This window comes from Symphalangus syndactylus, chromosome 21, assembly GCF_028878055.3.
Source record: "Symphalangus syndactylus isolate Jambi chromosome 21, NHGRI_mSymSyn1-v2.1_pri, whole genome shotgun sequence".
NCBI lineage: Eukaryota > Metazoa > Chordata > Mammalia > Primates > Hylobatidae > Symphalangus > Symphalangus syndactylus.
Window position 1 is genome coordinate 56599365 of NC_072443.2, and position 12476 is coordinate 56611840.

The 12476-nt window shown below is 53.0% G+C and overlaps 1 protein-coding gene across 1 annotated transcript; it reads right to left on the bottom strand.

The window, feature by feature from the left end:
• Positions 1 to 3377: 3377 nt before the first annotated feature.
• On the bottom strand, positions 3378 to 11568 carry LOC134735441 (uncharacterized). The gene is made up of 9 exons (XM_063630491.1): positions 11502 to 11568; positions 10207 to 10440; positions 9116 to 9247; positions 8811 to 9005; positions 5783 to 5862; positions 5573 to 5646; positions 5293 to 5514; positions 4537 to 4691; positions 3378 to 4021 (listed from the first exon to the last, which is right to left on the bottom strand). Exons 1-9 carry the CDS (start codon positions 11566 to 11568, stop codon positions 3378 to 3380), a joined length of 1803 nt encoding a protein of 600 aa, XP_063486561.1.
• Positions 11569 to 12476: the final 908 nt, after the last annotated feature.

Here is a 12476-nt window from a genome sequence, read left to right on the forward strand (position 1 = left end):
TATATAGAAGATATATATGCACCAGGCTCTGTAGCAGCTGCTGACATCTGGTCCAGCGGCCATGGAGACGGGGGCGGGGCCAGGTGGCAGTGACGCAGCGGGGGGCATTGCTCCCAACGGCCAATGGCCCCCCCAAGCCTGGGCAGAGTCGGAGCCAGGACTGGGAGGCGGAGCCAGGACTGGGAGGCAGATCCAGAGACCCGTAAGTGGAGCTGAACCCCTACAAGCTTGTCCAGTAGGGAACTCAGGATCCCCAAGATTGGACAGGCAAATAAGCTTAGCGACAGTCCCACCAGTCTTCCCGAGAGTCACGGTAGGCATCCACTTCCCCTGCGGATCCCCAGGCCTGCTGTATCAGGCGACCTTGGGGACGGACCCAGGGCTGCATTTCCAATGCTCTGCAGACACACCTTGGACTTGAATCCCAGGATCTCACTGATTCCACAAATATTGATTGAGGGCGTCCTGGGTGCCAGGGCTGTGTGGCTGTCAGGGAGGCAAGGTCCCTGTTCCAGTACGGGTGACAGGTGTAAAACAGGATGACTTCAGAACCCGAGAATGGGGACAAAGCAGAGTACTGGGAAGTGGCTGGGTGGGTGCGGGGCAGCCTGGGACGGGGTAAACAGCAAATCTTTGCCATCTGTTCCTGGCCAGATTTCATTGGGGATGCTACCTGATCTCTCTTCAGCCTCAGTTCCCTCACCTGGACAGTGGAGCTGAACCCACCCCCCACTATCTGACCCTGCTCTCTGGGCTGTCTTTCGGGAACCCGCCCTGCTCAGGCCTGCTCCCCACCCTCCATAGCTGTCATCCCCCCAGGAGAAGAATGTCTGCCATATGGAGGCTGCTGGCAGCAAAGGGAGATGAGCAAGCCAAGGTTGCCCGGCCTACACGCTGGCCCAGGTGGACATTTGAAAGGAGTTTCTCTGTTTGTGGGTTTTTGCCCTGGTGCCTGGAGCCCCTTCCCTATAGTCCCTTGACCCAGCCCAGCTCTATGGGCTGGAAGCCCTGGCTTCTGAAGAGGAGATGTCAAGTTCTACCATAGGTCACAGCCAGAAAGAATTCTGGCCTTGTCCAATGATAGTAAAAGCCAGGCCTGGGGAAGGTGCCCTCTCACAGGACAGCACTTCCAGAGGAGGCACAGCAGCAAGGTGGAGGGACAGACTCTGATGGGCCCTTGGGGAGCTCAAGCAGAATCCACAGGGGCCCTCTTTCTGGGAGTACAAACTGGCATTGGGTGGAGGGAGATCCTGTATTGACACTGGAGGGACCTTCACCCCCAATGTGGATTTAAAGGACAGCAGCTCACTGGGGACACAAGGGGCTCCACAACACTCCCACCCTCTCCTGAGCCTGCTTCTTGCTTCCTGGTCCTGCTCTTTATTGAAGGAGAATCTTACCTGACTCAACAGTGGGCAGGATCACTGCATGCTTAAGGCTGGGCACACTGAGACGCCGGCCATGCACAAGGGTGGTGCCTTCTGGACCTTCCTCAGGGTCCATAGGAACCCACGAGGCAGCTCCCTGATAGGTGTTGATGGGGCATCTGCACCCATAGATTCACTGCCTGACACGGAAACACCAGGTTCCTGGGAAGCTGGAACCTGCCTTATGAAAGCCCCCATTCCCATCACCCCCTCCATCCCTCGGGGCTGCTGCTGTGTCTTGCCATCAACCCTCTTCTGACCCACAGGACACCTGCCTTGCCTAGAAGCACCCCTTCAACCTGGGCCTGGATGAAGGCTGACTCCTCCGTCAGGCCTCTGACGGGGATGGCTCCGCGCCACTTTTAGCAAAAGGGGAAACCATCGCAGCAGAAAGGCCAATGCCACACTAGACAGCCAGGAGCCCAGCAGCACAAGTGGCCCCTTAAGGCGCTTTGGGGACCACACCCCGCCACTGACCCCAGCACAGCCTGGTTCCCAGGGCTTCGGGATCCTCCTGGGAACCTCTCAGAAGGATTAACACAGGCAGACAGGACCTGAAGGGGCTGCTGGTCCTTCTGAAAATGCTCATGAGGCAGTGTGAGTGTGGGGAGGCCATGCACAATGTGTGGGACTCTGCCCTGCACCCGCTCACAGCCTCAGCCCTTCAGAGCCACTAATAATGATTTGCTGTGAGTGGGGTCACCCTGATTCTTCTCTGAGGTTTCGTTTCCTTTCAGTTTTTCTGAGTAACAGCGAGAACCACATGACTGCATGCCGCCTAAACTAGGGTGTGCACAGCCCCCGTTCTGTGCAGGGAGGGCGCAAAGCAGCAGAGTGTCTGTGACCCACCTGCCACCTTTCCAATGCTACTACAAGATTTGGAAGAGATAGTCATTTATCAGGAACCATCTTTATTTAAAAAGATAAAGTAGAGCAGGGCAGGGGAGAAGTGCTGCAGGCTCCAATGTTGCTGGGCACGTGGCAGCTTGGGCGTCTCACCAGGCTCCTCCCCGCAGCTGTTGCCATCCACTCTCAGGTTTCAATGTTCTTGGACCTCAGGGCCTTCATCCTCTCCAATCTAAATGCAGGGAAACATTTGACACGGACTCTCTCAGGTGTTTTGCAAAATGCAACACATTCTCATTGACTCCGGTCACCCTGCTGTGCACTAGATGTCAAAACCTCTTCCTCTTGTCCAGACTTTGGTCCTTTGACCGACAACCCCCCATTCCCTCCCTCTGCCGCTCTCTGACCCCTGGTCACCATTGATCTACTTGCTACTTCTATGGGGTCAACGTTTTTAGATCAACACTTCCGGGACATCATGTGGAATTGGTCTCTCTGAGGTGGTGGAGATGCTAAGTAGCGGGATTTCCTCATTCCACGGTGCACACATCTATCAAATCCTCACATTGTACCCCATGAATGAATACAAGCATGATTTACAAATTAAAATAATGCTAATAAAGACAGAATAAATATAGTAAAATGCAAGAAGTGTGGCCTGACCGCCCCACCTACTTGATTTTTGTCTTCAGTCATGCAACTATGTTGGGGCAATCTTATTCCTCCTTTTCTTTGCTGGACACAGGCAAAAACATTTTATTTGAATGAAAAGGCATATCCTGGCAGCTCTGCAGCAGCACCAGCTTCTTGCTAGCTTGGATGACGTCACAGCCTCGGCTGCCCAGCTTGGAAGACGCTGGCTTTCTGCGATGGTTGTTAGGGCAGAAACGTTTCTGTGTCTCTACCACTGCTGCTGGTGCTCTGGGTGAAGTGGGAGGCCACAGGGTCATGCTGGGGGGCTTGTTTAGCCAGAGATGTTTCTGGGTCTGCACAACTGCTGCTGGTGCCCTGGGTAGAGGGCTAAGCCACAGGGTCATGCTGGAGCCTTGTTACAGAACACCACTGCTGCTGCTGGTGCTCAGGGTGGAGGGGGAAGCCACAGAGTCACGGGGAAGGCTTGCTGAGCCAAGGATGTTTCTGCATCACCGCCACTGCTGCTGGTGCTCTGGGTGGAGGAGGAGGCCACAGGGTCATGCTGGGAGGCTTGGTGAGCCAGGAAGGTTTCTGGCCCTCCACCACTGCTGCTGGTGCACTGGATAGAGAAGGAGGCCAGAGTGTCATACTACAAGGATTGGAGAGCCAGGGAGGTTTTTGATTCTGAACCACTGCTGCGGGTGCTCTGGATGGAAGGAAAGCCCACAGGGTTATGCTAGGGAGCTGGTTGAGCCAGGGACGTTTCTGGGACTCCACCACCGCTGCTGTTGCTCTGGGTGGAGGGGGAGGCCACAGGGTCATGCTTAAGGGTTTGTTGAGCCAGGGACATTTCTGGGACTCCACCACTGCGCAGGTACTCTGGGTGGAAGGGGAGGCCATGGGGTCATGCTGGGGGACTTGTTGAGCCAGGGATATTTCTGGGTCTCTACTACTGCTGCTGGTGCTCTGGGTGGAGAGAGAGGCCACAGGATCACACTGGGGGGCTTGATTGAAGCTCTCTGGCTTCCTCTGCAGGCTGGCAGATGCACTGGCCAGAAAGGGGCTCTTCTGCTGAATGCTATGAGTGCACTTCAGTGGGAGAAAAAAGGTGGAAACTTCAACGGATAGGGAAAAACAGTTGGGAACCCCAAAAGAAAGGGACTGTGGTCTGAGAGTAAACTGCTTCTTTCATTTTGTTTCTTCCAAAATAATGTAGGAGGCTATGGGAAAATTGAATAATTCTTCTTTGATTGCCATGGATAGGTTCTCAGCCTGGAATCCCATGGCCACCAAGAGCTGGGTTGTTTTGGGGTTTAAGTGGTCCAGGGTTTGTTCTTCATATGTTGTCAGAGGCAACTGTTCACCCACGGGCCCCTCATCACTTTTTCTAGTGCTGTCTGCTCCCTGGGGTCTACTGTTAATAGTTTATTATTGAGGCTTTTGAGACCTCAGGCAAAGTATACTGGGGAAAATTATCTTCCATTTTAAATTTTTGCCGTGAAGACCCTAATGCTGCGTGAGCAGAAGGGCAGAACTTCGCCCACCATGTGATAGAACGTTACTCCGAGGCTCCAAACATCCACGGCAGGGCATTGGTTGCCCTGGCCCAGGAAGAGTTCCAGGGCCATACAGGGGTAGGTGCCACAAAGGGCTATCAGCTTCTGTTCCTCATGGAATATGGTACAGAAGCTGAAGTCCGCGATCGTAATGTTACCATCCTCATCAAGGATGATGATTTCCAGGTTCAGGTCTCTCTCTATGTGAAATTTATTTGCTATGGCCATACTACATGGCCAACAGAATCGGCCTGAACATGGTCCAGGCCTTCTTCTCCCTCATGAGGCCACGGCGGTGTATCGGTTGTGTGGGTCTCCTCCTCTTGCACACTCTGTTACTAAATAAATAACTCATGATGGAGGTGTCAATCAGTTGATATAATTGTACGATATTGAAGTGGCAGAGAGACTTCAAAATACTTCTCTCTCTCTAGAAAGTGATGCTGGGAGAGCCAGCCTTGGGTATGATTTCAATGGCCACCTGGGTCCCAGTCAGCACGTGATGAGCCAGTTTGACCTCACTGAACGTGCCACAGCCGATGGTGTCCAGGATTTTACAATTCTGGAGCTCCTGGTCAGGTGGAGTGGAGGCTGATCCCTGCTCCCTGGTACCACCACTCTACACTGACAATAGAACTACTCTCAGTGTAGTGACTATGCTAACAATACTGACCCCACCTGCTTGATTTTTGTCTTCAGCCATGCAACCATGTTGTGGTAATCTAATTCCTCCTTTTCTGTGTGGACACAGGCAAAAACATTTTAAAAGAATGGAAATGCATGTCCTGGCAGCCCTGTGGCAGTGCCAGCCTCTTGTTGGCGAGGCTGACATCACAGCCTTAGGCTGCCCAGCTTGAATGACGCTGGCATCCTGGGGTGGTTGTTGCTGTATCAGGGACATTTCTGGGTCTCCGCCACTGCTACTGGTGCTCTTGGTGGAGAAGAAAGCCACAGGCTGATACTGGAAGGCTTGTTGAGCCAGGGACATTTCTGGGTCTCCGCCACTGCTGCTGTTGCTCTGGGTGGAGGAGGAGGCCACAGAAGTTTTCTGGCTCTCCACCACTGCTGCTGGTGCACTGGATAGAGAAGGAGGCCAGAGTGTCATACTACAAGGATTGGAGAGCCAGGGAGGTTTTTGATTCTGAACCACTGCTGCTGGTGCTCTGGGTGTTAGGCAATTCAACCTAGCAAACATTTACCCAATGCCAGCTGGGTCCAAAGTCCAGTGTCAGACACAGAAGGGTCCAAAAGAATTTACTGATCCTAGTTCTGTCCTCCTAGTGCTGACCTTGACAAGCCACAGTAGAAAATGCCCTGTACCCCAGGGTAGGGGCCACTGAAGAGCTGAGGGACATCGAAGGGAAGAACAAGTCCCAACTTGGGCAGCCAAGGAGGGCTCCCTGGAGGAGGGGACACCTGAGAGGCAATGCCAGAGGAAGCATGGCTTCTGAAAGCAGAGTTCAGGAGGGGAAGGTGCTCCAGGCAGAAGAGACGGGATAAGGAAAGATGAGGAAGGGGCATCTTTAGAGACCCTGAGCTAGTTCAGTTCTGCTGATGCAAGAGCCATGGGTGGGCTAGGAAATAGCTATGACAACACTGACTGGAGGCAGGCACTCTGCAGGTGGATTCTGTCCAAAAAGGCAGATCCCAGCCATGTGGGGAGGGCCCCCAATGCCCAGGAAAATGCAGCAGCAGGAGACAGGCAGTGCGTCCAGCGGGAAAGAGCTCAGGCGACAGAGTCAGACATCCTGGATCCCAGCTCCTGCTCAGCCACCCATGAGCTGTGTGACAATGGGCAAGTTACTGAAGCTTTCTGGGCTTCAGCTTCCTCATCTATACAGTGGGCATCAGACCATTTATAAGCACAATAAGACACTGTACTTACTAAGGGAATATCACATTTCCTGACACCCAGGGGCAGCCACCTACCACAGTTTGTTGAGCAATTATCTTTCTTGACACTTATCAGTCTAGATAAGGCACATCCTTTCTGGGACTGCCAGACTCTAAAAGCTTCCAAGGGTCAAGTTCATCTTCACAATGGAGACACTGACCAGAAAAGAGGTTGCAGGCTCAGAAAAAAAAGGCAAAAGGGATGATGAAAATACTCATCAAAGTATTTCGGGGCAAAGAGGACCAAGTAGAAAGCATGACACCCTCATAGTGGGCAAGGAAGGGAGTTAACCATTTCCTTGCTGCAAAGGTGGGGCCTTGAGATAGGCTGCTGGTAAATGACCCAGTCAGTGGAGACCAGATGACGTCCTACTCTGGAACTGGATGCAGGTGCCATCAACCCTTCAGGAGTGGGGGGAGTGTAAGAGAAAACCATCCAGGGTTGCTGGGACATCCTGGCATGATGGTGGCCAGGGAAGGCCCAGAGCAGGCACCTCCCCAGTCCCAACATCCCCACCACCTGCCTGGGGAGAACAGACCTGTTGGATAAATCAAAGACGCCATCTTAGGCATCGGTTCCAGGTTCTTCCCCCTCCACTTGGCACCCCCTAAACCCGCCAAGCACAGCCCGCCAAATAAGCACCCAATCAAAAGGAAACACCTCCTGCTAGCCCCGAGGTCCCGCCCTCCGACCAATCACCAATCACCACATCACTCTAAAGGACATAAATACTCAGCCCCAGCAGCTCTCTCTCTCTCTCCCCTTCTCTTCGTCTTCTCGAACGCTGAGCCTCAAATAAAGATCTCTTGGCTGCCACTGGTGTTGTCTCTGACTAGCCTGTCGCCCTTCAAGACCCACACTCAGGAAAGAAGTGACTTTAAAGGGACTTAACTAGAACCACAAGGATGAGCCATAGCAAGTGCTGGCCAGGACATGGAGATGGTGGCACCTTCACACACTGCCCCTGGAAATTTGAAAAGGGGCAGCCACTTGGGAAACCACCTGGCAGTTCCCAAACAGTTAAACACAGAGTTATCCTATGCCCCAGCAATTCCACTCCTCCATGTCTACCCAAGAGACTGGAAAACACACAACCACATGTGAATGCTCACAGCACCATTATTCATAACCACCAAAATGTGAAAACAACCCGAGTCCATCAAAGGATGAACAGAGAAGAAAAACGCAGTTGATCACTGCAATGGAAAGTTATTTAGCAACACAAAGGAACAAAGTGTGGACACACGCAACAACACAGATGAACTTTGAAAACGTGCTCAGTGAGAGAAACTAGTCACAAAACACTGTATGCATGGATGTATATGGCTGCATGCACTGTGCGATTCTATTCCCATGAAACGTCCAGAACAGGCAAATGCAAACAGACGGAAAGCAGATTCGTGGTTATCAGGGGCTAGAGAGAGGAGAGAAGAGGGAGTGACTGCAATGAGTATGGAGCTTCCTTTTGGGGCGATGAAAATGTTCTGAAATTGGATATTAGTGATGGTTGCACAGCTGTATGAATCTACCAAAAAATGCTGAATTGTATCCTTAAAATGGGTGAATTTCATGTGATATAAATGTTGATAAAAATAAACACCTATTTTTTAAAAAGTGACTTAAGGCAGGAAATAGAACAGAGTAGTCATGAACAGGGAGTGCAAACTACAGCCCCTGGGGCAAATCTAGCCCCCTATTTCTATAAATAAAGTTTTATTAGAACATAGCCATGCCCGTTCGTTTCCGCATCATCTAAGGCTGCTGTAGTGGGACAACGGCAGAGCTGAATGGTTGCCACAGACACCATATGGCCAGGAAAGCCCACAATATTTACATCCAGCCCTCCACAGAAGCTTGCCACCCCCTGCCCGGGAGGGTAAACTCTGGGGCCAGGCTTGGCTGCATATCAGCTCCACATCTGTTCTCTGTGTGTGCACACTTGGGTGAGCGTGTGGGTTCTCTGTGTGTGCACACTCGGGTGAGCATGTGGGTGTGTTCGTTCTCTGTGCATCATCCAGTTGCCATACGGGAAATGAGCTAGGGTGTGTGAAGTGCCCCTAGGAATGCCTGGCCACAAGGTGGACTCAAACTTTGCTCATTCTGCTCCCAAGAACATCTTATACTCCCCACAAACCCTGCAGACAGGATCCCATCACCTCCTGCACCCACTCTTTCCTCAGCTTCCCTCTGCTTTGAGAAAAAAGGTGAATCCCACGCTGATAGGCAGGACCCTGTACACCCTGCATCTCACCCCACTCCATGCTTCAGTCTCCTCCAGAATAAAAGGACCTTCCCCACCTGGCACACTGGCTCTAAGATCTGGACCAGGAAGCAAAACCCACCCCGAGAGTCGGAGCAGGAGGCATGGCCCCAGCCAACCTCTCCCAGCCTCCCATCATGGCTGAGAATGTTGGCTTCCCCAAGATGCGCTGCACCAAGGCCCAGCGCTGTGACCAGCAGGGTCTGGCTCCAGGGTCCACCACAGCTCTGAGCACACAGGCCCTGCTACAGGGGCCCCTGAGCACCGGCAGTGACCATGGCTCGATTCTACCGAGGGCTTGGGGCCCACCTCGCAGATGGGTTCTGCCTCTTCAGCACCTCCGCCAGCAGCAACTTCACCTCCCTGACTGAAGCTGCCCTCCAGGGGACCTGCAGGGTTGGATGCCAGAGGAGTGGGGAATACAGAGAGGCCAGGTTCATAGTAGAGGGACAATCCAGCATGAGCTGCAGAGGACAAACAGGCAGGGGGACGTCCTCACCCTCGGAGTCCAGGGCCTGGATCTTCAGCTCCAGGGGGGAGTCCTCCAGGTTGAGCTTGTGGGTGGTGGAGACGATCTGGATGTCATGGATGAGGTCCACGGTGGCGTCACAGTGCAGGACCTGGCCTGTGGCTGGAGGAACCCCAGGGAGGGGTCAGCACTGAAGACAGCACCTGCCTCTGGCTCCGCCTCCAAGCCTTGCAGGCTTACACTCTGGCAAAGACCCCAGCGACCACCAGCTTCACCCTCAGAAGCCAAGCAGCTGCCTCGCACATGGCCCTGCTGACAGTTAACAGGGACTACCAGAAAGGAAGCGCTGTGGGGGCCTGGTCACCACCCATTCTGGCTTTTCCAGCGGGGCAACAGCATGTAAAGCTGTGGGCAAAGGAAACTCCAGGAAAACTTCATTTTGTTCAGGGTGTAAGCATTCCGTGAAGTGATGAGGGCTACAATATGGATGAGTTCCCAACCCAAAGATGAGAGCCCTGTCCTTCCACTGAGATTAGGGATTACACTAGTGATTTTGTTTATTTTTGTTTCTTTTGAGACAGGGTCTCAATTTATTGCCCAGACTGGAGTGCAGTGGCTCCCGGGATCAAGTGATTCTCCTCCCTTGGCCTCCCTAGTATCTGGGACCACAGGCATGCATACACCACCATGCCTGGCTAATTTTTAAAAACTTTTTATAGAGTCAAGGTCTTACTTTGTTGCCTAGGCTGGTCTTCTACTCCTGGGCTCAAGTAATCCTCCTGCCTTGGCCTCCCAAAGTGCTAGGATTGCAGGTGTGAGCCATTGCACCCGGCCTATGATGGTGTATTTATATGATTATCAAGTATATTGTAGAAGGGGCACATGGACACTCATACAGATGTTTTTTACTTGCTCCATAAAAAAGGTACGTAAATGGCATTACCTGGGGAATTCTCAAATATATGGATAGCAGCAGGATACGGCATTTTTCTGACTCTTCTCCAGGTACTTGTGCATTGTTAACATTGTTTTGTTGGAAAGCAATACAGTCCCATGTATCAAAAGCCTTACAAATAGGCTGAGCGAGGTGGCTTATGCACGTAAGGGCACCCAGCCCTTACTGATGTCCTCTGCGAAGATGATGCTGGTGGGGGGGGCAGGCTGGGTCAGGCAGGCCTGCACCACTGCCTTCTGGGAGCACTGCTGCTCGTCCAGGCCCAGAGGCTCGATGCTGGCCACCTCCGGCCGGGTGGACAACCTGCAGTGGAAGAAGACAGCATTTACTCTCTGGAGGTGAGCTGCAAGGCACAGCAGGGTCCACACACCAGGCTGTAGCTCCTGTCTAGGGCGCAGTCCTGGACCCAAAGACAATAGAGGTGGGCCACCTAAAACCAGCTTCAAACCCAGAGGAGACGTGGGGCCCTGCCGAGGCCTCTCCAGTTAAGACCTCCACAAGCTGAGGGCTCCGGGCCTGTGCACACAGTCCCCGTGGAGTAAATCAAACAGGAGACCTCCCACCTGGAAATGACCTCAAGGTTCAACAGATGGCCACTGTCCAAGACTCCTGCAGAAGTGGGAGTCGTTAAGTACCAGCAGGAAAGCTGCTCAAGGGATCCCGTGAGGGGACATATGGCACAGGGAGGGGGCACAGGCATCGTGGCCGACCTCTAACCCAGGCCGAGCACACAGCAAGCTCCAGATGTCAGCTTCCAACCTCGACGGGTTCTACCAATCCTGGAAATCACTGCCTGTAATGATAATCATGATCACGAGCTCCCAGCACCTGTGGAGCAGACATTATAGCTGTGGTGGGGGCACAGGCAAATAAACACATCCACAAATGAGCCTGGACAGTCTGTGAGCCAATTTCCCTAGGGGGGATAACAGGAGGAAGCGAAGTGTGTGCATGTGTGTGTGTGTGTGTGGGGGGGTAGCTATCTGGTGTCAGTGCCTTGATTTCTTAGGCATGGGCTGGGATAACAGCCCCAGGCCCAGGTGAGAGGGGGACGAGTGGCAGAGGACAGCAGACTCCACACTGAGCTTGCCCAGCTAGCACGTGCTGTCTGCAGATGGGCACTCAGGCCTGGTGCACAGGTGGAGTATGCAGCCTCCCAGGGAATGCAGGGCCTGGGGTGAGGCAGGGCCATGGGAAGCGGCGGGCCGTGCTGCACTCAGAGAGCTTACAGTGTGACCAAGGCCCCAGGAGGGGCCACTGAGCAGTGCCTGGTGCTTGTCTCTTGGGCCACACCCAGCACAGCACCCAACCCAGAGCAGACACTCCAGGGTTTCCTCATCCTCCTCAACTTTGCCTAAATTCACTGGCACATCCAGCCTGGGGTATTCTGAAGGAGACTTTTCAGAAACTGCCTGGAGTCAAAAAGCAATGGTGTGGAACACATCCAGGCAGACGTTCCACCTTCTGGCTGGATGCCGAGTGAGGCCAGGCTGGCACAGGGGGCTGGCCCTCCAACACACCTGAGCATGCCGACCACTCCAACACTGCCTGGCCATGCGTGGCCTGCAGACGGACCTTATAGCCTGGACCACCTCTACTGGAAGTTCATGGAAAATGAGCCGCACCCATCAGTGAAGGAAAGCAATCTATGCCCCAAGAAGTGCGTCTGTGGCCCCTCGTGGATTTCTTCTGAGAAAATAGCATGGCACAGACTCCCAGAAGACAGCAAAGCAGGCACAAGCGCACACAGGAGACCGGAAGCAGGTGCCTGTGAACACGGCCCATACCCGCTGGAAACAGTGTGTCCAACTGTTGGCAGCACCAGAGCCTTATGGTGTTTTTTGAAGGGCATTAAACTTCCCACACACAAGCACACAAAACAGAATGTGGAAACGAGGACAAATTAGAAAAGTCACATAGGGCAGAGGAGACTAACAAGGCTCGACAAATCCATAAAATGCAGGGTCCTGGATTCCATCTGGGGACAGAAAGAGGACCTTCGTGGAAAAAACAGTGAAGCTGAAATTGTCTAGAGTTTAGTGCGTAGTCAGGTACCAATGGTAACCTCTCACTGTGACAAATATACCTGGTTACCTATGATGTCGGTATTAGGGGAGGCTGCCTGATGGTTCACAGGAACCCTTCCATATTAGCTCTGAAATTGTCCTATAAATCTTTTTTTTTTTTTTTTTTTTTTGAGACGGAGTCTCGCTCTGTTGCCCAGGCTGGAGTGCAGTGGCGCAATCTCGGCTCACTGTAAGCTCCGCCTCCCGGGTTCACACCATTCTCCTGCCTCAGCCTCTCCGAGTAGCTGAGACTACAGGCGCCCGCCACCACGCCCAGCTAATTTTTTGTATTTTTAGTAGAGACGGGGTTTCACCATGGTCTCGATCTCCTGACCTCGTGATCGGCCCGCCTCGGCCTCCCAAAGTGCTG